The sequence below is a fragment of the Dromiciops gliroides genome, chromosome 6 (genome assembly GCF_019393635.1).
Source record: "Dromiciops gliroides isolate mDroGli1 chromosome 6, mDroGli1.pri, whole genome shotgun sequence".
Classification (NCBI taxonomy): Eukaryota; Metazoa; Chordata; class Mammalia; order Microbiotheria; family Microbiotheriidae; genus Dromiciops; species Dromiciops gliroides.
The window spans coordinates 105,181,691-105,204,976 of NC_057866.1; the positions used below are offsets into that span (position 1 = coordinate 105,181,691).

A 23,286-nucleotide genomic window follows, 5' to 3' on the forward strand; every position below is an offset into this window, starting at 1 on the left:
TTTTTTTCTTTTTGAGAGCTGAAGTATTTATAATTTTCATCATCTTGAGGAGATTTTTGTTATTTTTAGAATACTGTTCTTGATGAATGAGTATTGATTGAAAATAAAGAATGCAGCTTACTTAGTTGAACATTTGTTTTTTAAGTATTGGTTGAAAAAGTGCTAAGCAACTTCACTTGTCTCTATAAGCAATCTGGACATAAATTCAACAAAAGTAAAAGATTTAGGGTTGAAGGTTGTACCAGAATTGTTAGGGCTCTGAGGACCTAATTAGGCATGGTGGTTAGTGGATAGAGTGCTGGTCTTGGAATCAGTAAGACCTGAATTCAGATCTTGTCTCAAATACTTCCTTGACTGTGAGATCCTGGATAAATCACTTAATATCTTTTTGCCTCAGTTTCCTCATTTGTAAAATGTGAAGATTAGATTTTTGGCCTTAGAACCCATGCCAGCTCTAAATCTATGATCCTTAGTCCTTGAATCATACTTTGTTATGGAAATCCAAGGCTCAAGGTTGTTTCTCTGCTGGATAAAATACAGAATCTGTTTAATGATTGACTTCTTGGTGTTTAGGTGTAGGACCTTAAATTAGCAAAAGCCATGTAGTATGAGAGTGATTTGGGGTTGTATTGATATAGTATTGTATTATTGGCAGTTAACAGTCATCCATTAGTTGTTGTTTTTTTTTTTAGTGAGGCATTTGGGGTTAAGTGACTTGCCCAGGGTCACACAGCTAGTAAGTGTTAAGTGTCTGAGGCCGGATTTGAACTCAGGTCCTCCTGACTCCAGGGCCGGTGCTCTATTCACTGCGCCACCTAGCTGCCCCAACAGTCATCCATTAGTAAATCACCTTTAAACATTTTTGCTTCTGTTCATTTTCTCCCATATGTTGGTGAATGTGGGCATTCTCTTTAATAGTAAAATCACAACCCATCCAGACCTTTTTATCCAGACTAATTCTTGTCCTTGTCCTCCCATAAATCCTCCACCAAGAGACTACTTAGTGTGCTGGGGGTCCTCCTCTACCCCACCATGACGTTCTAGGGATGGGTCATCTATTGATTATTCTTCCCCGTGAGTGGCCCACTTCATACATGTCTTTGATATCTTTTATGCTACTGCATAGTTCTTTATTGCTTTTATACTACAGTCTGCTTTCTCCCACCATGTACTTCTCCATTGTCCTGTGTGAAACCTACAAGAATTCTGTTCCTACCATTGCAATACTGTTGTTATCTCAAGCCCTTATAGGTGTAGGCTCCCAATTACTGCGGAGACTGACTAGATCTATCCAAGACAATAGCTCATGCCAAGAAGAAGAAGAGCATTCTTAGAGGCAGCTGTTGGGGCAATGGATAAATGAAAAGCTGAGCTTGAAGTCAGGAAGACCTCAGTTCAAATCCAGCCTCAGACACTTACTTAGTTGTATGACCCTGGGCATATTTCATAACCTCTTTTGCCTCAGTTTCCTTAACTGTAAAATGAGGATCATGGTAGCACCTATCTCAGAGGGTCTTTGTGAGGATCAAGTGAGGTAATACTTGTAGAAAGTTCTTAGCACAATGCCTGGCATGTAGTAATTGCTATATAAATGCTTATTCCCTTTCCTTCCCTTCCGTGTCATTTTTACTTTATTGTCAAGAGGTCATTTGAAGGGATTCTGACATGATTATTGAGCTGTGTTAGAATAATGTGATAATTGTTTTGTACTTATTGCTGTCATAGTTATTATACTTGTTTTTGACAGTTTCTATTTTAGTCAAAAATTCACTACTTGCATAGATAGTATTTAGTATAAAAAGAAATTAATTTCAATTCAGAAAGCATTTATTAAGCACTTATGGACAAAGCACTGGAGATACAAAAGACAAAATGAAATACTTAAGGAGCTTCCATTCCTTGGAGAGGTGTGGGGAAAGCTACAGTACATAGATAAATCAGTACAAAATAATTTGCAGAAGAAAAGATCACTTACAACCAAGGTAACTAGCAAAGGCTTTCCACAGAATGTGTTACTTCAGTTGAGCCTGAAAGAAAACTAATAACTCTGGTTATCCATCAGTCTTACTCCATGAGGTTGGTAGGAAACTACCACTCATTCATTCATTCAACAAACGTTTTTTGGTCTTTCAAAATGGACATTTTTATTTCAGAAGGAAGACATATTCCTAAAAGCAGCAAAAATTTGTTCACTCTCCTCATGTCATTCTCCATGTGATTTTTGTTTTTGTTTTTTCGGGGCAATGAACATTAAGTGACTTGCCCAGGGTCACACAGCTAATAAGTGTAAAGTGTCTGGAGTCAAATTTGAACTCAGGTCCTCCTGAATCCAGAGCCGGTGTTTTTCCTACTTCGACACCTAGTTGCCCCCTCCACGTGATTTTTTAAATGTATTTTTGAAGGCTAGCCTATTCTGTCAACAGATAGACTAGATTTGGGGTCTTTGATTTAAACCCTCCCAGAACCCAGGTTTTTAGCAACCAGACTGAATGGATCACATTCCTTAATTTTTGTATTCATCAGTTGTTCAGTTGCTAGTCTTTTGGCATTTTTGTTATTTTGCAGAGAGGACATCTTTTTCATCTTCACATATCACATGGGATCTGTTTGTATTGAGTTATAAGTGTTGCTATTTCTTGTTCTGAAATGTGTTAAGTTCTGAACCTGATCATTTCTTTCTTTCTTTTCTTTTTTTTTTTTTTAGTGAGGCAATTGGGGTTAAGTGACTTGCCCATGGTCACACAGCTAGTAAGTATTAAGTGTCTGAGGCTGGATTTGAACTCAGGTACTCCTGACTCCAGGGTCGGTGCTTTATCCACTGCGCCATCTAGCCGCCCCTTTTTTTCTTTTCTTTCTTTTTTTTTTTTTACTGGAAATTTTCTTTATTGTAGAGGCCGACAATGTATTGTATGCAGAACAATGCAGGTTTAGTGAGTTGCTCATGGTCACACAGCCATAAGTGTCAAGTGTCTGAGGTAACATTTGAACTGAGGTCCTCCTGCACCACCTAGCTGCCGTGGACACCATTTAGATGATTCCAATTTTGTCGGCAACATCCAAAGCATCCTAAGTCTGGAGCCAGTTAGACACAGGCCTTCTTCTCTCCATCCGGCCTGATCAGTGTGTTGACCTTGGCCACATCGATGTCATAAAGCTTCTTATGGCTCGCTTGATCTGAAGCTTGTTGGCCTTGACATCCACAATGAAGATGAGGGTGTTGTCCTCTCTCTTCTTCAGAGCAGACTCGGTGGTCGAGGGAAACTTAATGACAGCACAGTGGGCAAGCTTGTTTCTCCTCGGGGCACTTTTCCGAGGGTACTTGGGCTGCCTTCCAAGTCTTAGAGTCTTGGGTCGCCGGAAGGTGGGGATGTTCGGATCTTCTTCTTTCTGTGGCTGTGTACACCCTTCAGTACTGCCTTTTTGGCCTTCAAGGCCTTGGCCTTGGCTTCCATCTTGGGGGGAACAACCACTTCCTTCTTCGCCTTCAGCACCATCTTAAGGAAAAGGCTGAACCTGATCATTTCTGAGGTGATTTCCATTGTTTTCTTGCAGTACTGATTTTTTTTTTTTTTACACAGGGTATTGCAGACAAAGTGGTCCTTATCGAATCCTCAGAAGGAATAAAAGGAGGAACGATGGACATGGACATTTTTGAGCTGCAGAATGTGGAAATCAGCAAAGGTATTGCTCTTCTTTTTGAGAGAAACTTGCCACATGTCCTTCAATATTCAATTTGAAGAATTTTCAAGGAGAAAGGGAACATTTTAGATATTATTTAGAACAGAGGAAATAGACTGGGGGAGGTTAAGTGACTTGCCCAGTCTCACAGCCAGTTAATGATGGAACTGGAATTAGAACCCAGGTCTCATTCTCAGCCTATTGATTTTTTTTTACTACCCAGTCTTGCCTCTTTGCAAACAACTCAGTCATGAGGATATGATCCCCACTACAGCATCTATTAGTGCTTCAGGTTGCAACAGCTGCTGAGATACTTTTGTTCAAGCCACACTTTGATCCAGCTTTTGCCCTGTTTACAGGAGGATGAAATTGAGTTACGTAGAAATACAATGCAAGTCTCCCAGGAGCCAAAGAAACTGTTTATGTATTAGCCAGTGTTGATTTTATTTAAAAAAAGAAAAAAATGTTTCTAAAGGTCAATTTTTTAAAAAGTAATAAACATTTTTTTTTTTTAGTGAGGCAATTGGGGTTAAGTGACTTGCCCAGGTTCACACAGCTAGTATGTGTTAAGTGTCTGAGGCCAGATTTGAACTCAGGTCCTCCTGACTCCAGGGCCGGTGCTCTATCCACTGCGCCATCTAGCTGCCCCAAACATTTTTATTTAAAGTTTTGAGTTTGCACATTCTATCCCTCCTTTCCCTCACCTTCCCCCTCCCTGAGGTGGCAAGCAATCAGATATGGGTAATACATGTGCGATCATGTAAAACATTATCATATTAGTCATTTTGTATAAGAAAGCTTGAGTAAAAGAAAAAAATGAAAGTGAAAAATAGCATGCTTCAGTCTGTGTTCAATATCAGTTCTTTCTTTGGAGGTTGATAGTATGCTTCATCATTAGTTCTTTGGGATTGTCTTGGATCATTGTATTGCTAAGAATAGTTAAGTCATTCACTGTTCTTCATCAAACAATATTGATGTCACTGTGCACATTGTTCTCTTGGTTCCGCTCACTTCACTATACATCAGTTCATACAAGTCTTTCCAAGCCTTTTTGAAATCATACTGCTTGTCGTTTCTTTTTTTTTCAGTCTTAAGAAAGTATTTTATCATTTTTCAGTTACATGTAAAAATAGTTTTTCTTTTTTTTCTTTTTTTTTTTTTTAGTGAGGCAAGTGGGGTTAAGTGACTTTCCCGGGGTCACACAGCTATTAAGTGTCTGAGGCCAGATTTGAACTCAGGTCCTCCTGACTCCAGGGCCGGTGCTCTATCCACTGCACCACCTAGCTGCCCCCTTAAAAATAGTTTTTCAACATTTTTTTTAACTTTTGTTTTTTAAAGATTTTGAGTTCCAAATTTTTCTCCCTCCCTTCCCTCTCCCCAAGACAAAGCAATCTGATATAGGTTTTATATATATATATATATATATATATATATAAAACATATTTCTGTATTAGTCATATTGTGAAAGAAGAATAAGAACAAAGGGGAAAAACCTCAAAAAAGAAAAACAAAAAAAAGTAGAAACAGTATGGTTCAGTAAGCATTCAGATTCCACAGTTCCTTTTTCAGGATGTGGAGAGCTTTTTCCATCATGAGTCCTTTGGAATTGTCTTGAATCATTGTATTGTTGAGAAGAGCTGTCTATCACAATTGATCATCACACAACGTAGCTGTTACTGTGTACAATATTCTCTTGGTTCTGTTCACTTTACTATACATCAGTTCATACAGATCTTTCCAGGCCTTTCTGAAACCATCCTGCTTATCATTTCTTATAGTACAATAATATTCCATAACCATCATATACCACAGCTTGTTGGCATTGATGGGCATTCCTTTGATTTCCAATTCTTAGCCACTACAAAAAGAGCTGCTGTAAATGTCTTTGTACGTATAGGTCTTTTTCTCTTTTTTGGGGATGTCTTTGGCACATAAACCTAGCAGTGGTATTGCTGGATGAATGGGTATGCACAGTTCTATAGCCCTTTGGGCATAGTTCCAAATTGCTCTCCAGAATGATTGGATCTTTTCACAACTCCACCAACAGTGGATCAGGGCGTCTCAGTTTTTCCACATCCCTTTGTGGTAAAAATTATTTGTGGTAAAGATATAGAGAATCCAGTTTATTGGAAGTTTTAGCTGAATCATTTGAGAGATTGCTCATGCTACTGAAGCAGCTTTTGAAGGACCTCCTTTTTTAGGGAGGAGAACGTGAGGAACTTCCAGTACTCGGACTTAAAAGTGAGGGCAGGAATGGAAGTTGGCGTTCTCTGGCTGTTAAATTAGCCATGCACACCTTCCAACATCCAATATTTTCCATTTTTGTTCTGATCACTCTGATCAGTGTGAAGGTGGTACCTCAGAGTTGTTTTAATTTGCATATTGATCTCTGATCAATAGTGATCTATAGCATTTTTTCATATGATTATAGATAGCTTTGATTTCTTCATCTGAAAACTGCTTGTTCATATCCTTTGACCATTTATCAATCAGGGAATGACTTGTATTCTTATAAATTTGACTCAGTTCTCTATATATTTGAGAAATGAGGCCTTTATCAGAGATACTTGTTTCAAAAATTCTTTCCCAGTTTTCTGCTTCCCTTTATAATCTTGATTACATTTGTTTTGTTTGTGCAAAGACTTTTTGGTGTTTTTTTTGGGGGGGGGGGCAGAGCAATGAGGGTTAAGTGACTTGCCCAGGGTCACACAGCTAGTAAGTGTCTAGTGTCTGAGGCCGGATTTGAGCTCAGGTCCTCCTGAATCCAGGGTCAGTGCTCTATTCACTGCGCCACCTAGCTGCCCCTGTGCAAAGACTTGTTAATTTTATATAATCAAAATTATCTATTTTGTATTTTGTATTGCTCTCTATATCTTCTTTGGACCTCTGTCCATAAATCTGACAAACTATTCCATGCTCTCTTAACTTGCTTATGGTATCACTCACAAAGTGTAAATCCTATACCCATTCTGACCTTATTTTAGTATGTGGTGTGAGATATTAGTCTATACAGTTTCTGCCATACTATTTTCCAGTTTTCCCAGCAGTTTTTCTCAAATAATGAGTTTTTGCTCCAAAAGCTTGGACCTTTGGGTTTATCATATACTAGATTACTATAGTAATTTGCTGTAGTATAATTTGTACCTATTCTATTCCACTGATTCACCTTTCTATTTCTTACCAGTACCAGATTGCTTTGATTATTATTGCTTTATAATACAGCTTGAGATCTGATATTTCTAGACCATCTAAAGTTCAATTAAAAAAAAACAACTTTGTCCTTCTAAAATGTAGTCCCCTACATAGCATAGTAAGCTCTTAGTAACATACTTTAATGAATGAACAAACTATTTAACTTGAATCCTTTTTTTAGCTGAATTCCCAGCTAACGAATGAAATAAAACATAGTTATGGTAGTTGTTGGGAAAAGGTGATTTTTTTTTAGGATGTTGTTTGGTTTGGAAATTAAATTTCATGTCAGAACTTAAGGGTAGGAAGTGGCCCAATCCTTGCTTATTGTGTCATAGTGGTAGAATTGGAAGACTCATTGATGACAGGGAGTTATGATGCCATAGTTAGGCTTTAGCTTTATACCTATCCTTCGCTTTTTCATATGTTCATTCTTCTTCCTTTTTTTTTTTTTTTGGTGGGGCAGTGCTTTATCCACTGCACCACCTTGCTGCCCCATATGTTTATTCTTCTTCTTCTTCTTTTTTTTTTAGTGAGTCAATTGGGGTTAAGTGACTTGCCCAGGGTCACACAGCTAGTAAATGTTAAGTGTCTGAGGCCGGATTTGAACTCAGGTCCTCCTGACTCCAGGGCCGGTGCTCTATCCACTGCGCCACCTAGCTGCCCCCCATATGTTCATTCTCAAAGAATTTTTATCCATTCCTTCAATATTCATCTGACAAACATTCATTTAGCACCTATAATGTGTCAGATGCAATGAGCTAGATGTTATTGGGGTTAACATGCAGTCCTTGACCTCAAAAAACTTTGAATATAGTTTATGTAGATGGTCACTCTTCTAGCTTTTTCTTGAGGCCACTCTCTTTTTAACCACCCAGCAAAACCCATGTTAATCTCTACTTTATTCATTTTGTTAACTTAACTTTAATTTTTGGCCCTTAAAAACATTATTTTGTAGTTCAGTTTCCCTACATCTCTTAACTACTCCCATTGATGGAATTTGTTTCTGAATTAGGAATGTCTGGTTCTAGTTTGAATGAGACCCACACAATTTTTATGACATTATACTTAAGCTATCTAAAGTTTGATTTTAGGACCTCCTTCTGGTGGGGAGCTTCAGTTCTTTGAAGACTATGCAAGCTCTGGTAGTCCTTCCCAACAACAATCAGTCTTATTGGTCCGGTATGCATACAAAAAGTGCTGCTATTGGTATATATGATGACTTTTGTTATTGACTTCCTTGGAATATGTTCTATTAGTGGAGTCTGTGAGTCAGAAGGTATAGATATCTTAGTTACTGTATACATAAATCCAAATTACTTTTGAGAACGGACAATTTCATGTCTCTACCAATGATGCATCAAATTGCCTATCTTTCATCAGGCTCAGTAGGAGCTACTGCGCTGGTTTTTATCAGGTTGGTAACCAGGTATCCATTTTTCCCTGCTTATTCTGAGAAAACCTTCTTTTCTCTATGTTCAGTGATTCATAGCCTTGTGGATTAGTCAAGTCAAATCAAAAGCATATATTCATTGCTGTGCCAAGTCCAGTGCTAAGCATTGGGGATATAAGGAAAGGCAAAGACAGACTGTGCTCTCAAGGAGCTCATAACGTAATGGGGAAACAACATTCAGACAAGTGTGTACAAACAAGGTCTAGACAGACAGGATAGACTGGAGAACATCTCTGAGGGCAGGCACTGTGGTCTGGAAAGGCTTCTTTTAGAAGGGCGTATGTTAGTCGACACTTGAAGTAAACCAGAGAAGCTAGGCCGAAATGAGGATGAGCATTCCAGGCATGAGGGATAACCAGTGAAGTTGCCCAGGGATGGGAGATGGAATGAGGGAGTTACTGTCACTGAAACCTAAAAGTGTGTGGAGGGGAAGTGAGGTGTAGGAAGACTAGAAAGGCAGGAAGGGCCAGGTTAGGAATGGATTTAACACCCGGTTCAGATCCATAGGGAATAGAGTAAAACTTTTGATGGGCTTAGGAGGATGAGAGAGTAAGAAATCATTTTTAAGCATGGTGCACTTGGGAAATGGATTTGCACAGCATAGTGAGAGTATGCTAGAATCCTAGAAAGATGGAGAGAGGAACAGGGGTACAAAGGGAAATGAGAACAGATTTCTTGGAAAGGTAGGGGTTGGCCTTTCCTTCTTTTCTCTCAAGGGATAATTGATTTGTTTTTTAATTAACTTAACACAGTGCCGGGAACGTAGTAGTTATTTCATAAATATTTGTTGGCTGACTGGTTAATTTCCCCAACCCAAGTGGTGGTTTGGGAGGAAGTGAGGGATCAGGGTCAAATCAGCTGGACTGAGCTGGCTTTTTGGAGAAACCTCCTTTTAGAAACCTCAGGAATGTTTCTTATGGGTAGGTCCAAGATTACATGTGTCAAGTAAACATGTCTTTCACATAATTGTTGCTTAACAATATTAATTGAATTAAAATTTGGAAATTTCCCATTTGTAAGGGGGTGGTCATGAATAATTTTTCTGATACTGCTTAATGGGAACTGTGACTGAATCCAGAAAGAGTATAGCTATATTACAGACATTACCTAAAAGAAGTCACACCTAGGTAGAGAATCACAAAAGTGGAGATGATGCTCCATGTGGGTGTCTTCCCTTTTATTTCATCCAGGGTAGGTTTGGTTTGGTGTTCTATACTTTGTAAAAGTTCATTATGGTATATGGCTTATTTTCATTTCTGACATTTGAAAGTCTCCAGAGAGATTAGTGGCCTTAGTGATCTTTTGGCAGACCTTATATGGATTCTCCTTTGGGATAGCCATGGGGAGCCAGATTTTCCCAAGGGCCTGTGTTATATCCTGATTTATTTGAAACACTCTTTCTAATCACTAGTGAACCATTTAGTGTATGTACCCTAGTGGATACATTGTTTTTTATGACTTGAATTAATTACTGTGCTTTCTTAAGTCTCTTTTCTGAGATGATCAAGGGGAGAATATTGGTGTTAAAGAGATGAATTTTCATAACAACAGTTTAGTATCATTGAAAGCATGACACAATTTCCCAAATACAGTTTATCCTGATCTCTTTTTTATACTCATTTTTTGGTCCAGTTCATTGTCCATCTGGACTAATGTCTGAAATATACACATTGGTAGACTAATTCACTTGGATACAGGTTTGGCTGCTTATCAAAATATGGGCAAAATGTACATCTGTCTTTTGTTTTAGACTAATCTTTTTCATTGCCATGGATATTACTGAGGAAGTGTTGTAGTGTTCCAAGGTCATTAGTACAGTAATCAAAAAGGAGATTTTGGAGAACCTTATCATAGATAGGAAATAGTTCTTTTGTCTGGAATTTATGTAAGATATCTAAATTAGGGCCACTCAAGAAGAGTTTAAAATTGGAAATACTTACTAGTGTCTTCTACCCAATTCAGTTGTTTCATTTGGCTGAAACTGTATTTCCAAATAATTATGATTATGTGGTAACCCAAACACCTACATTAGGGAAATATATAAAAGGAAATTCATTTAAAAGGTTTATGTGTCTAAAATATATTTTTAATAATATTTATAGCTTTCTGGAGACAGGAGTGAGATGATATGGGCCTTCAAATTGTCATCCAGATTAACACAGTGGTCTGGTAGACACCGTGATTGTAGTGAGGTAGCAGTTCCAAATATGATTTCCCAACTTTTTCCTTTTTTGTACAGGAAAAATCCCATTTCTGACATGTTGGAGATACAAGCTTCCTCTTCTTCAGGGGTTGCAGGATGGTAATTGGTAGGGAATTGTAGCTTTGAAAGCTACACTTTGGCCCAGTAATTAGAAGAGATTTTTGAGAGTATGGGACTGGCATGCTACCTGATTTACCCAAGATTAGCTAGGTACTATGATATAGCATAGGGCTAGTTAAATAATGTATTTGTGATATTACAAGGAAAAGAAAGTGGAGAATTTGGGGGCTATTTTTAGGGATAAAAGCAAAAAACACTTACAGAATACATGTCAACTGAAATAGAATTCCCTGGGAATTCAGAAGAAATGCCAGGTTGAATGGCTTTAGGTTATTCTCCCATAAGAGAAATCAAATGCCTTATAAATGTGCTTGTTTTGTTTTATTTTCTCCCCTTGGATTTTATATGTGAATGTTGACTCAGATTTCATGGGAAGAGAGAATAAATTCCCAGTATACAAAGATTTGTTAAGGGCTAAAATTCTAGCTAAACTGTCTAAAATATCTAATGAGTGGTCGCCAATAAATTATAAGCTTTAGCAAGAGTTAGACTTTTAAGCATTTATTAAGGAGAATAAGAATTTGGTAAAGAGAGAGAAAAAGGCCTAAATTCCTAGCTATTAAAGGGAGAGCACATTTCTAGCTCCGCTCTCCACCAGAGTCCAAAGGAAAGAGCCCGAGACTCAGCGCCAGTCTCTTCCTTCCTCCTCCCACTAGTCTGCGTCACTTCCTCCCCGCCAAAGAAAAGACTCCTGGTCTTGCCCTCAAAGACCTTCGCTTCATGGGCAGAACTCTTCTACAGTAAGTATCCAGCAGGTGGCGTTATTCCAATCGTTACAGTCCCCCCTGTTGTTCCTCAAGAAAATGTTTCCTTGACGGAACAGTAAAAAGAATATAATAACTATTGCTAACTAATAATATGTGAACAACAATATAGAAAAGGAAGAGAGGAAAGTTTTGTCCAGAGGGGTGATTTTTTTTTTTGTCCTCATGAACCGACGCTTTGACATTGGTCTTGCAAAGGGAGGGCCTCTGCAGAGAATACATGTTACAGATGGTGTATATTATAACAGAAAGAGAAAAAAAACACAACAAAAACAACAAATCAAAACTGTTCATTTAAAGTCTCTGAAAGTCTTTTCTCAGATGTCCTCTAGGTGTAGTCGTGGAATGGAAGTCTTTTCAGGGGTTGATGTGTGGATGCTGGTAATCAGCCAGGAAAATTTCCTACAAAATTGAGCTTAACACAACTTTAAAATAGCTTTGTCAATAATCAAATCAAACAATGAAAGTTCTCAAAAACATGTCTAAGGGAATTCAGAATCTTAGTTGTTACACATGAAACATATAATAAAACAAAAATTGAACCATTCTTTAAAATTATAATATTACTATAGTCCCCCCCTTATGGAGGGTAATTGAGAAGACAATTGCTGCGATATTAATTATTAAAAATAATTTTTTATCTTTGTTTCATCACTTTTTGCATCATCTGCCTAATTATCCTCATGCCATTATGAGAAATTAAAAAATCTAATATAATTGGTAACAGGTGTCAAGGCCAAATTCAACACTGTATTTATCATGACACCTGAGATAATTATGGGGGTTACCATAAAAGAAGAGAAATGATGGGATATGAGCATTCCCACACTTGAGCAATATGTACTGCCCATACAGTATGCCAGGCTTAAAATAGGTGGATGGAATATATGTCCATGCCACCAAACATATTGGAAGAAACTGAGTCAGACTTAATCAGATGCATGGGATTGAGATGTCCATGGCATCAGGCATATAGGAGGGAGCATAGAAGCCAGGTGTAGAAGTGAGATGGGTGGGATGAATACTTCCAGCCATCTGTACAATATTGTGGGGAAAAAGAGAATAAAATATTAAACCAAGAGAATCCAACCTCAACATTTGTCAAAAGCCGTTCCCTCGGCCATACCTTGACTTCATGCATGTCTCCCCTCATGTGACAGTTCAGTGTCTGCTCTTGCATGTATTCCTCTTGTGATTGGATGGCATCTTGGCCAACTGGCATCTGATAACTCAGAATAAAGGCAATTAATGTCTTAAATGATAAGTTCCCATAATCCAAGTCTCATATGGATTTAAAAATTGAGGATAATAAATGATTGCAAAAAATGTGAATACATCTTGACTCAGAATATAATATATAATTATGCAACAATTTCAAATAATACCTTTTTTTTTACTTAGCATACAATTACTTTTTTGAAAAATCTGAACATATTTAAATACAAGTTAAAGCACAACACAATCTCAAAGACAACTTTTACAAATGTTCCCCTCTTTTTTTTTTTTTTGGAATATGCTTATCAAAAATAATACTTCTAGAATCAATTTACACTTGCCATGGCAACCAATTTGCCAGGGAAATGCTTTAAAGAGTTTGATCAAATAATCAGTTGAGAAAAACAAAAACAACTCAGAATATGGGAGCACAATACTCCTAGAATTAACATTGTATTATGAAATCAAAACCATCTTGCAATTTTTCAAAATTAGATAGATAAACGAATAGAAGAAAATACACATGGAACAATAAAAAACAATGAAATTCAAACTAGGACTAAATGAATGTGAACTTAATATTAATAAGAGTATTATAAAATATAAACTTGATCACATGACTATAAAAAGCTTTTACAAATATTCTCCTTGTTTTAAAAACTAAGTATAAGACACAATCTCAAAAGCATGAAAATCTCTATGAAAATAAACCCATACCATTAATTTCAAAATGTAGATGTAATAGCATAGAAATCCTATGTAACCTCTGAACTGACATTAATAATCTGAGTGAATTCAGAACACTTTTGATTCCGATATCTAAAATCCCCAATACTCATATCAATACCTTGCTGCTTACTTCTACATTCCTGTACAATATATACCCTTCCATGCCAAAAGAAGCAGAGTCTTGAACTATGTTGATGATTGTCATTCTTATTCAGCTTAAGTTTTTCTTCTTTAACCCCTCTATATTGTCTGTCGGGCTTTTCACCATACAAATGCTTTATAAGATTACTAATGAAAGACAAAAGCAGGTTAGCAAAATTATGAACAAAACGAGCATATCTGGAATTTAAAGAGTTTTCTAAGATTGTCTCAAAAGCACAGCCAGGCTGGAGAAGGGCTGAGCCTGAAGCTGCAAATGTAGTTACAGAAAGTTGAGCATGCGCATCAGATCTCTGGACTTCCCAGGCAGGGGAAGTAATGGGCTTGGCCATGGGAGGAGTAGAGGGTGGGGTCTGGGGAGGAGGGGAGGGACCAGAGCAATTTGAATCAGACTTGATTTTGAACTCAGGCCTGGATTCCTCTTCTCCCACTTTGCCTCTAGGTGCTAGGGGATTAAAAGCTTCTAGAGGGTGGGTCATTGCCTCCAGGCATGCAAAATTAAAGCAACAATTAGTGTTAGAACTGGGAAAAGCTGCAGGAATCTCTTCAGGCTTCTCTGAAAAAGCATGGTTGGGAGAGGGAGAGATATTTCCTTGTGTGAGTAAGTTGCTGGCTCTTTTAACAAAAATAAAAAGAAAAATAGAAAATCCACAAAAACAAAGCATTAACATGATCTTATCTCCCATTTGTCTGGTTAAACAGACTAAAATCAAAAATAGGGTAATTAGGGAGTTTAAAAGGTCCATTCGAAAAAATTTAAAGGAAAAACACAGCCAGTACACCAGTACTTAGCAGTTAAAGGGAGAGGGAGGGGAAATTTCTTACCCAACCAGCAGATCAGAAGACTGAAGAGATTCCTGCAGCTTTTCCCAGTTCTAACACTAATTGTTGCTTTAATTTTGCATGCCTGGAGGCAGAAGCTTCTTCCATTTACTAGTCTGGGAGATGAATTAAGGGAAGGGTTAAGTAGGGGAGATTTATGATCTAATATCCAATTTTAAATCTCACAGTTTCTAATAAGGCCTTACTTATTACAATAGTTGTAAATAAACATATATGCATGTATGTATTCTGTAACAAGCACTATTGCTTCACACATATTCTTCATTGTGAGAAAGTATAGCACTGGTAGTTATAAAATTCTATGAAGCATAATCATACCCTCATATACATTATAACAATATAGAACTAAAGAGATCAGACATCATCTTTTTTTTGGGGGGGGTTTTGTTTGTTTTTGTAGGGCAGTGAGGGTTAAGTGACTTGCCCAGGGTCACACAGCTAGTTAAGTGTCAAGTGTCTGAGGCTGGATTTGAACTCAGGTCCTCCTGAATCCAAGGCCAGTGCTTTATCCACTGCGCCACCTAGCTGCTGCCCCAGAGATCAGACATTATCAAAGGCATTAAAACAGTTATCATTTTTTAACCCTTCATTATACCTTGCCTGAGAGCTTTTAATACTACATTAAGTTCTTTATATTTACAATGTTGTTAATATGTAAATTGTTTTCCTAGTTCTGCTCACTTCACTCTGTATAAGTTCATGCAAATCTCAGTTTCCTCTAACACTGTTCCTTTCATAATTTCTTATGGTCTAATAGTATTCCATTATGTTCATAAACCATACTTTGTTCAGCTAATTCTCAGTTGATAGATATCCCCTTAGTTTCTAGTTCTTTGATACCACAGAAAGAGCTGCTATAAATATTTTGGTACATACAGGACCTTTTTCTCTTTCTTTGATTTCTTTAGGGGCATAGAGTCTGTCTAGCAGTAGTACTGCTAGGATAAAGGGCATGCACAGCTTAGTGATTTTGGGGGGGCATAGTTTCAAATTACTTTCCTGAATTGTCTGCACTAGATCACTGTTCCACCAATAGTCTATTAATCAGTCAATAAGTATTTATTATCATCATATTATGTCTAGGTACTATGTTAAGTGCTGGGGATCCAAAGAAAGGCAAAAGATATTCCCTGATCTCAGGGAGCTCACAATCTAATAGGGGAGACAACTTGCAAGCTACTATGTATAACTAAGCTATATACAGGATAAATAGGAAATAATCAACAGTGGGAGGGCATTATTACTAAGGGTTGAAAAGGCATTCTGTAGAATATGAGATTTTAGCTGGAACTTGAAGGAACCCAGGAAAACTAAGGGATTGAGATGAGGAAGGAGAGTATTTCAGGAATTTGGGACAAATAGTAAATATTACTGAAGCTGAGGAATGAAGTGTCAAAGAGGTGTTGCAAAAATTTCTAAGTCTGATGAAGGAAAGACACAACAAAGTCTTCAAGGTGAAGAAAATAGGTTTATTGGGGGAGGGCCAGTCTCACAATAAAGCCAGTCTCAATCAGGGTGTGATGAAATAATGAGATTTAGCAGATACTCAAAGACCCACCTGGAGATTAATCTAGACTGATTGAATCAAGTGAGAGTGATTAACTGCTGATTAGCCTACTTCAAGTTAACTGGATTGTAATCACACCTTGAGAACACCTTCAGAACCAATGGATTTGGACGACAACCAATCAGCTTGAAGCAGTGTGTAAGGACCGCCTCTGTTCCAGAACTATAAAAAGCTTCCACAGTCAGCTTGCTGGAGAGTTCCTGATTAAAGTAGGCTCCTGGAGGAGGGCTTGAGGAAAAACCCAACCAGGCTTGAACTTTATGCAAGATAGGCTTTTTCTTAACTTTCTGAACTCCTTGTGAACACCTGCATGCTTTAATAAATGTTTAATGCCCAAAGACTGGTGCTGAAGCTTCTAATTTAAGGCCACCACAATTTAGATTTTAAACATCACAAGGGGTAGGTCCTGAGAGACCCTGAGCTTGGGTCTCACCAGAGTTTTATATCCTCACAGGGCTTATAAATTTTAGACAAACTTCTCAAATTTTCAATCATTGGTTGATTAGCCAAAATTTGCTTTCTAGCTACTAGCTTTGCCAGTAGTGGGGAATACCATGATCTGTAAACTGTGATATAATAGATGTTAGCTAGAAGCTATTTAGGTTTGCTAATCAGAATCACGATCTACCAACTAGAATTATTAAATACCAAATGCTGAGATGGAGAGGATGATGTATAGACACAACAAATGATGGCTTGGGATACTTTCTAGCAAAACTTGATGATTGTACAGCCTTGCTAATCATCCAGCATTTTCTAATCATCCAACATTGAGATTAGCTCGATTGTTCACTTAATCTACAAATAAAATAGAATAAAGTATCTATCACCATTTTCAGTTGATATACTGATTACTTTCATAATTAAATCTCATAACTAAGGGGTGGGGAAAATCTCACAGAGGTTAGTGTCATTGGATTGAAGAATACATGGAGGGTAGGGGATATGTGTAAGATGTAAAAAAGCTGGAAAGGTGGGAGCTTGGGGGTGGGGAATATAAAAGACTTTGAACACCAAACAGAATTTTTTATTTGATCCTGGAGGTGATGAGGAGTTTATTGAGTTGAGGAGGGGGAGTTGGGTGTGTGTGACATGGTTAGACCTGCCTTTTAGAAAAATCACTTTGGTAGATGAATGGAGGACAGACTAAGGTGCCTATTTTCCTGTAGCCCCTCCAAATTTGTGATTTTCTTTTTTGGTCAGCTTTGCCAGTTTTATGGGTATGAGGTAGAATATTCAAATTGCTAGAGTTTTTATTTCTCTAGTTATTAATGATTCAGAACATTTTTTGTGTGACTTTTGATAATTTGCATTTCTTCTTTTGAAAACTTCATATCCTCTGATCATTTGTCTGATGAATAGCTCTTACTCTTTTAAATTTGAATCAGTTCCTTATGTATCTTGGAAATGATACCCTTATAAAGAGAAACTTGCTAAAAAGGTTTTTTCCCCCAGTTACTTGCTTCTCTTCTAATTTTAGCTGTACTTTTTGTTTGTTTTTTACAAAAAATTCTTAATTTTATGTAATGAAAATTGTCCTTTTTTATCTTATGTTATCCTCTCTTTCTCTTCTTTGGCTGTAAATTAGTCTTCTAGCCAGAGATCTGAAAAGTTATTTTTTCTTGTTTCTCTAATTTGTTTATGATATCCCACTTAATGTCTAAGTCATATATTCATTTGGGGCCTGTCTTGATTTATGGTGTAAAGTATTGGTCAATGTCTACTTTCTGCCAGACTGGCTTCCAGTTTTCCCAACACTTTTTGTAAAATTATAATGAATGCCTAACCCTCCATAGCTGCGCTCTTCAGGTTTAATCAAACGCAATACTATTATGTTTGTGTACCTAGTCTGTTCCAGTGGTTGACTTTTGTTTCTTAGCCAGTATTAAATCTTTTTTTTGGGGGGGGGGGGGGCGCACGTCATTGGGGATTATGTGACTTGCCCAGGGTCACATAGCCAGCGTCAAGTGTCTGAGGCCAATTTTGAACGTAGGTCCTCCTGAATCCAGGGCTGGTGCTTTTATCTACTGCACCATGTAGCTGTCGCCAGTATTAAATCTTTTGGCCAAGCTTGTTCATTGTGCAGCATTCACTTTTTATTATTTTGTGGCGGTTCTTTCATTGTTTTAGTCACTGAGGGATCCTCTTGACCTTTTGGGAAGAGGCATAGCCCTGAGTGTGAAGGTCAGGTCTGATGAATGTCAAAGACCAGTCTGAAAGTAAAGAGATTTATTGGCATGCTTTCACTAATGGTAAATTCAGATCCCTAGGAGTCTTGTAGATCCATACAGATTTGGTTTTTATAACTGTCAGGCTAACTTAGAGTACACAGTTAATCAGCAGCATTTAGCTGCAACTTAGGATAGATAGGTGAACTATTTTTGTCAACAGTCAATCGTGTCATAAAACTTATATGGAAGGGGTAGCTAGGTGGCACAGGGGATAAAGCATGGGCCCTGGATTCAGGAGGACCTGAGTTCAAATGTGGCCTCAGGCACTTGACACTAGCTGTGTGACCCCGGGCAAGTAAGTCACTTAACCCTCATTGCCCCACAAAAAAACCCAAACAAAACAAACTTATGTGGAACTAAAGAGTTCACAATTAAATACAGAAGTTTGCATTTTATTGATTGATTGATTGATTGATTGAGGCAGTTGGGGTTAAGTGACTTGCCCAGGGTCACAGGCCAGATTTGAACTCAGGTCCTCCTGACTCCAGGGCCAGTGCTGTATCCACTGTGTCACTTAGCTGCCCCAGTTTGCATTTTTATAACAGTTGGACAAGGGAAGGAGGAGATACCAGGAAGGGATGTGGCACAGGATGGGGAAAGGTGCAGTAAAGGTGGGGAAAAGACAGAACTCCTCCGAAGGGGAGGCATGACAATGACAAAAGCCGAATTCTTTTTCCTTGGGAACTCTTAGACTATGAGGGTCCTCTTATCTGCAAAGGACACCAGCTGCACAAGCATTTTCCCAACTTGGCACAGATTGACTGGTGCCTGTCTTGCCTCCCAAGGACACACACAGGGAATCCACCTCCGGGGGTGCAAACAACAAATTGTCAGTTGGCAGGGGGAGGGAAGGATTCATACTTGACACATTCAGGGCCTTCTGTATGTTCTGGGTCCAGTGTTTCTGGAAAATATTGTAACTCAAAAAGACATTCAGAGGATGCCTTAACAGTTCTTGACTTGCATTATTAAATTAACAGAATTACATACACTTGCATTTAGGACATTTTTAATGGAAGTACAAGAGAGGGACTTTTGTTAATGATCTTTTTTGAAATAAATTTTTATTAATATATTAGGAGAGGGTTAGGGTGGGAGTGGGAAGATCAGCTAAGTGAGAAAAAGAGGAATATTTGAAATGTATTTAGCAGGATTTATTATTAGAGTAAGAAAGCATTCCTGCTCAAGGCCAGGAGACATTGGAAAGAGATCAAATACTTTTATAATTGTTGAAGCAGTTCTTTTTTAGACAAAACTTTAGGGTCTTTTATCCAAGGACAGCTGTTAGAACAGTGTATGAGACAATCTGCTTTACTGTCCTTTCATAGAAGTTGGGGGTTCTTTCTAATATTAGTCCACTAAGTGATTGGAGGAATTTTCACTTTGTTAGCCTGTCAAAATGTAGTGAAATGATTGTGGTTCCTAGTTTTCCCCCACGTAGTCATTTAATATATTGTTTTTCTGGCTCTGCCTACTTCATTTGGCATCACTTCATATAAATCTTTACATGCTTCTCTGCATTTATGTTTATTTCTTACATCACAGTAATCTTCTATTATATTCAATTACCACAATATGTTTGACCATTTCCCAGTCCATAGATATCTGCTTTTTACCCAGTCATTTGCTTTTACAAAAAGTGCAGCTCTAAATATTTTTTTGTATATGGGACTTTTATTTTTGTCAACCACCTCTCTAGGGGTATATACCTTATAGTGGAGCCTCAAAGAATGTGAACATGATTTGAATAGTTTCAAATTGTTTTCCACAATGGCTGTACTGATTCATAGCTCCACCCGTATATGGCTTTTCACAAGCCATCCAATATTAACTATTCCTATCTTTTGTCATCTTTGACAATTTGCTGGGTATGAGGTGAAACCTTATAGTGTTGTTTTGATTTTCATTTCTTATTAGTGATTTAGCATATTCTTTCATATGGTTGTTAATAATTGTTCATATGTTTTAACCACTTATCTATTGAGTGAGGAATTTTTGCCTGTTGCTTAATTGTTCAAAGAGAAGACAATCAGAACTGAAAATTTAGATAGAAAAATCACTTTGGCAGCAATGTATAGAGTGGATTTGAGTAGGGAGAGAATTATTTACGTGAAAGGCAACAAGGGCTTAAAATAAGGTGAGAGCTTCATGAGTAGGAAGAGATGGGAATGAGAAATGTGGTAGATTTGGCAACCTATTTGAATATAGGGTATAAAGGGGGGGAGAGGTTCCCCAAACCTTACAGCATTCTTATTCATCCAGATGTCAAAATCTGAAAGAAATGCGGGAGGGGAAACTCTGGGACTTTCTGAGTATTATACAATGTGTAAAGTCATGTGCATGAAATGCATGGCACCAAGTATGTAGCTTATAATTTAGTTGGGGAGGCACAACATAACTGAAAAGCTAAAATTATATAAGAATCAAATGACAGTATCCTATTACATTCACATGGTGTAAATAAATATATGTTCATATATAGAATAGATATATATCGGGAAAAATTAATTTTTGTTGGGGAGAGGATTTTATTTACAATTTTTAGTGATTTGTAGTGTTTTTTCATCTTGTTTTTAGCTTGTATTTCTTTTGAAAATGACTTCATAATAGGGAGATTTTCAAATAGTATTACATTTTTGTACTTTCTACCTCTGGCTGTAGTAACAAAGTAAATTTATGTTCCAGGGCCAAGCAAACCACAAAAAGGAGTTGCTATAAGTGTGAGAGTGTGTGTGTGTGTGTGTGTGTGTGTGTGTGAGTGAGAGAGAGAGAGTCTGTCTGTCTGTCTTGATTCTCTCCCTTTCAACCACAAAACCACCTCTTCTGGCTGATCTCCCTGCCTCAGATTTCTCCCCACTCTTGTCCATTTTCTAGAGCTCAGCTACCAAAATGTTCTTCCTAAAGTGCAGGTCTGACTGTCATACATACCCCCTAATTTAATAAACTGCAGTGATTCTCTGTTACTTCCATGATCAAATATAAAATCCTATTTGGTGTTTAAAGCCCTTTACCACTTGGCCCCCTCCTATCTTTGAGTCTTCCTATACCTTACTTCCCTCCAGGTACTCCTAAGATCCATTAACACCGTTTTCCTTGCTGTTCCATGAACAAGATTCTTCATTGCTTGGTGCCAGGCATTTACTCTGGCTGTTCCCCAAGGCAAGGATGCTCTCCTCCTCCCTATCATGCAAGAAAACTGGACCGATCCTCCTTCCGTCTAAGATTGTCCTGTTTTTATCTTTCATGGACATAGGTGAATGTTATCTCCCCCATTCCAATGTGAGCTCCATGAGGGCAGGTACTGTTTTTGCCTTTGTCTGTATACCCAGTACTTAGCATGGGGTCTGGCACTGAATTGGGGCTTAATTAATGCTTTTTGACTAGAAGATTTAAATGTTGATCTATAGCTTAACCTTGAATGACAGAGAGGACGTTGTCCTTTGGTGTTTTTTTTTTTTTTTTTTTAGTGAGGCAATTGGGGTTAAGTGACTTGCCCAGGGTCACACAGCTAGTAAGTGTTAAGTGTCTGAGACCGGATTTGAACTCAGGTACTCCTGAATCCAGAGCCAGTGCTTTACCACTGCGCCATCTAGCTGCCCCCCTTTGGTGGTTTTTGGAGCCAATTTTTTTAGGTCAATGGGGAGGCAATGATCTTCTCTAGACTAGTCTTAAGTTTTCTTATCAAAATCCATTTCCCTGTGAGAGGTCTTAGTTTTTGTTGTACTCATTTTTCTAAAAGGAAAAGTCTGGGAAAAGATTATATATTTCGGGAAAAAATCTTAATATTTTCAGTTGAACTGAAAAGGTTTTTTTGATGGTTCCATTGTCCTGTATTCAACAATTTAAAATTCAATATTTTTAAAAACAGCAATAGATCTTTTTAATTTTAATTATTGCCAGATTCATTTTGCCAAATGATGCAGGTTTTCCTTTCCCTGCTGAAAATAGTGAAACAGAGCTCATCTTTATAGGTTCTATATCCTAAGAACATCTACATAAGGGACTGTACTGCAAAAGCACAAGTGTTCGCCATTTTATAGAATTTGATAAAAATATCAAAAATTGTACCTTGATGTCTGAATGTTCTCTTTATTCATCAGACTTGTCTGCCTCTTGGAATTCCAAAGTTGTGATCTTCACCATTAACTCCTTGGGAAATTCTCAGACCTACCTTGATGTCATACAGAGCAATGTGAACATGTTCAGGGAGCTTGTCCCAGCTCTAGGACATTACAGCCCACAAAGTGTGATGCTTGTTGCCTCTCAACCAGGTAAAGTTGATGGCTGATTTTTTTTTTTACTTATTTTAAGAAACATAGCAATAGTTATCTTCCTATCTTATTTCTTTCAGAACCATGTAAATTTCTTTGTGAATTCTGCTGTAAAATACACAGACACATGAAAACTAGATGCACTCAGACAACATAAAATTAAAATAGTCCCTAAGACTTTGGGCAGTATTAATTAACTACTCCTCACTGATCCTTCAATACTGCTTCTTCTTCTGCCAGAGGATTTCATGTAACTGTAGTCTGGTGCAGACCACAGATGCTAAAACATGACTATTTTTAGTGTCCTTGAAGCTCCGGTAAATATTCAGGCTTACTCATCTCATAACACATGGCCACTACATGGCCCTGTCAGCTGTCATTTGTTTGACTCCTGAGAATAAGAATCAGTTGTGTATGTGCATATTCAGAATTGTCAGATAAACTTTCAGCAGGAAAATACTCAAATACTTCCACTGAAATATAATACATTGAGCATTTTAAACATATTTTATAAAGTGCATTATTTTACTTCATTCTTTAAAAAAGTTTTCTTTCCCAAAGTTATATTGCATCTAAGTCAGAGAACAATTTTTAAAAATAACCCTTTTTACAGATTTTGTTTCCTGCTAGTTTTGATTTGCTAGTTAAATAAGAAATAATCTCATATGATGATAGGTCTAGACATATATGGCACCTTAGAGGCTGTCTGCTCCAACTCTCTTATTTCATAGATAAAGAATCTGAGATCTAAGGAGGACCTATCAGATTCCATTCAAGAACCACATTTTATAGGTTCCCTCCCTCCCTAAACTGCCTTGTATTTGTTTTGTATTTGCTGCATACATACTTTCTTCCTGAGAGCAG

General features: G+C 37.6%; 1 protein-coding gene across 6 annotated transcripts in view; it reads left to right on the forward strand.

Annotated features, from left to right (window-relative positions):
- The window catches only part of UEVLD (UEV and lactate/malate dehyrogenase domains), a 73,217-nt gene that overhangs the window by 35,704 nt on the left and 14,227 nt on the right, over positions 1–23,286 (forward strand). For 5 of the 6 annotated variants that reach the window (XM_043973205.1, XM_043973208.1, XM_043973206.1 and 2 more), the window contains 2 exons: positions 3,579–3,681; positions 22,252–22,422. In XM_043973205.1, the coding sequence (XP_043829140.1) occupies positions 3,579–3,681; positions 22,252–22,422 (274 nt within the window). Of the gene's footprint in view, positions 1–2,704; positions 2,744–3,578; positions 3,682–22,251; positions 22,423–23,286 lie in introns of those variants that run through there. The other variant, XM_043973210.1, reaches the window with a different exon arrangement.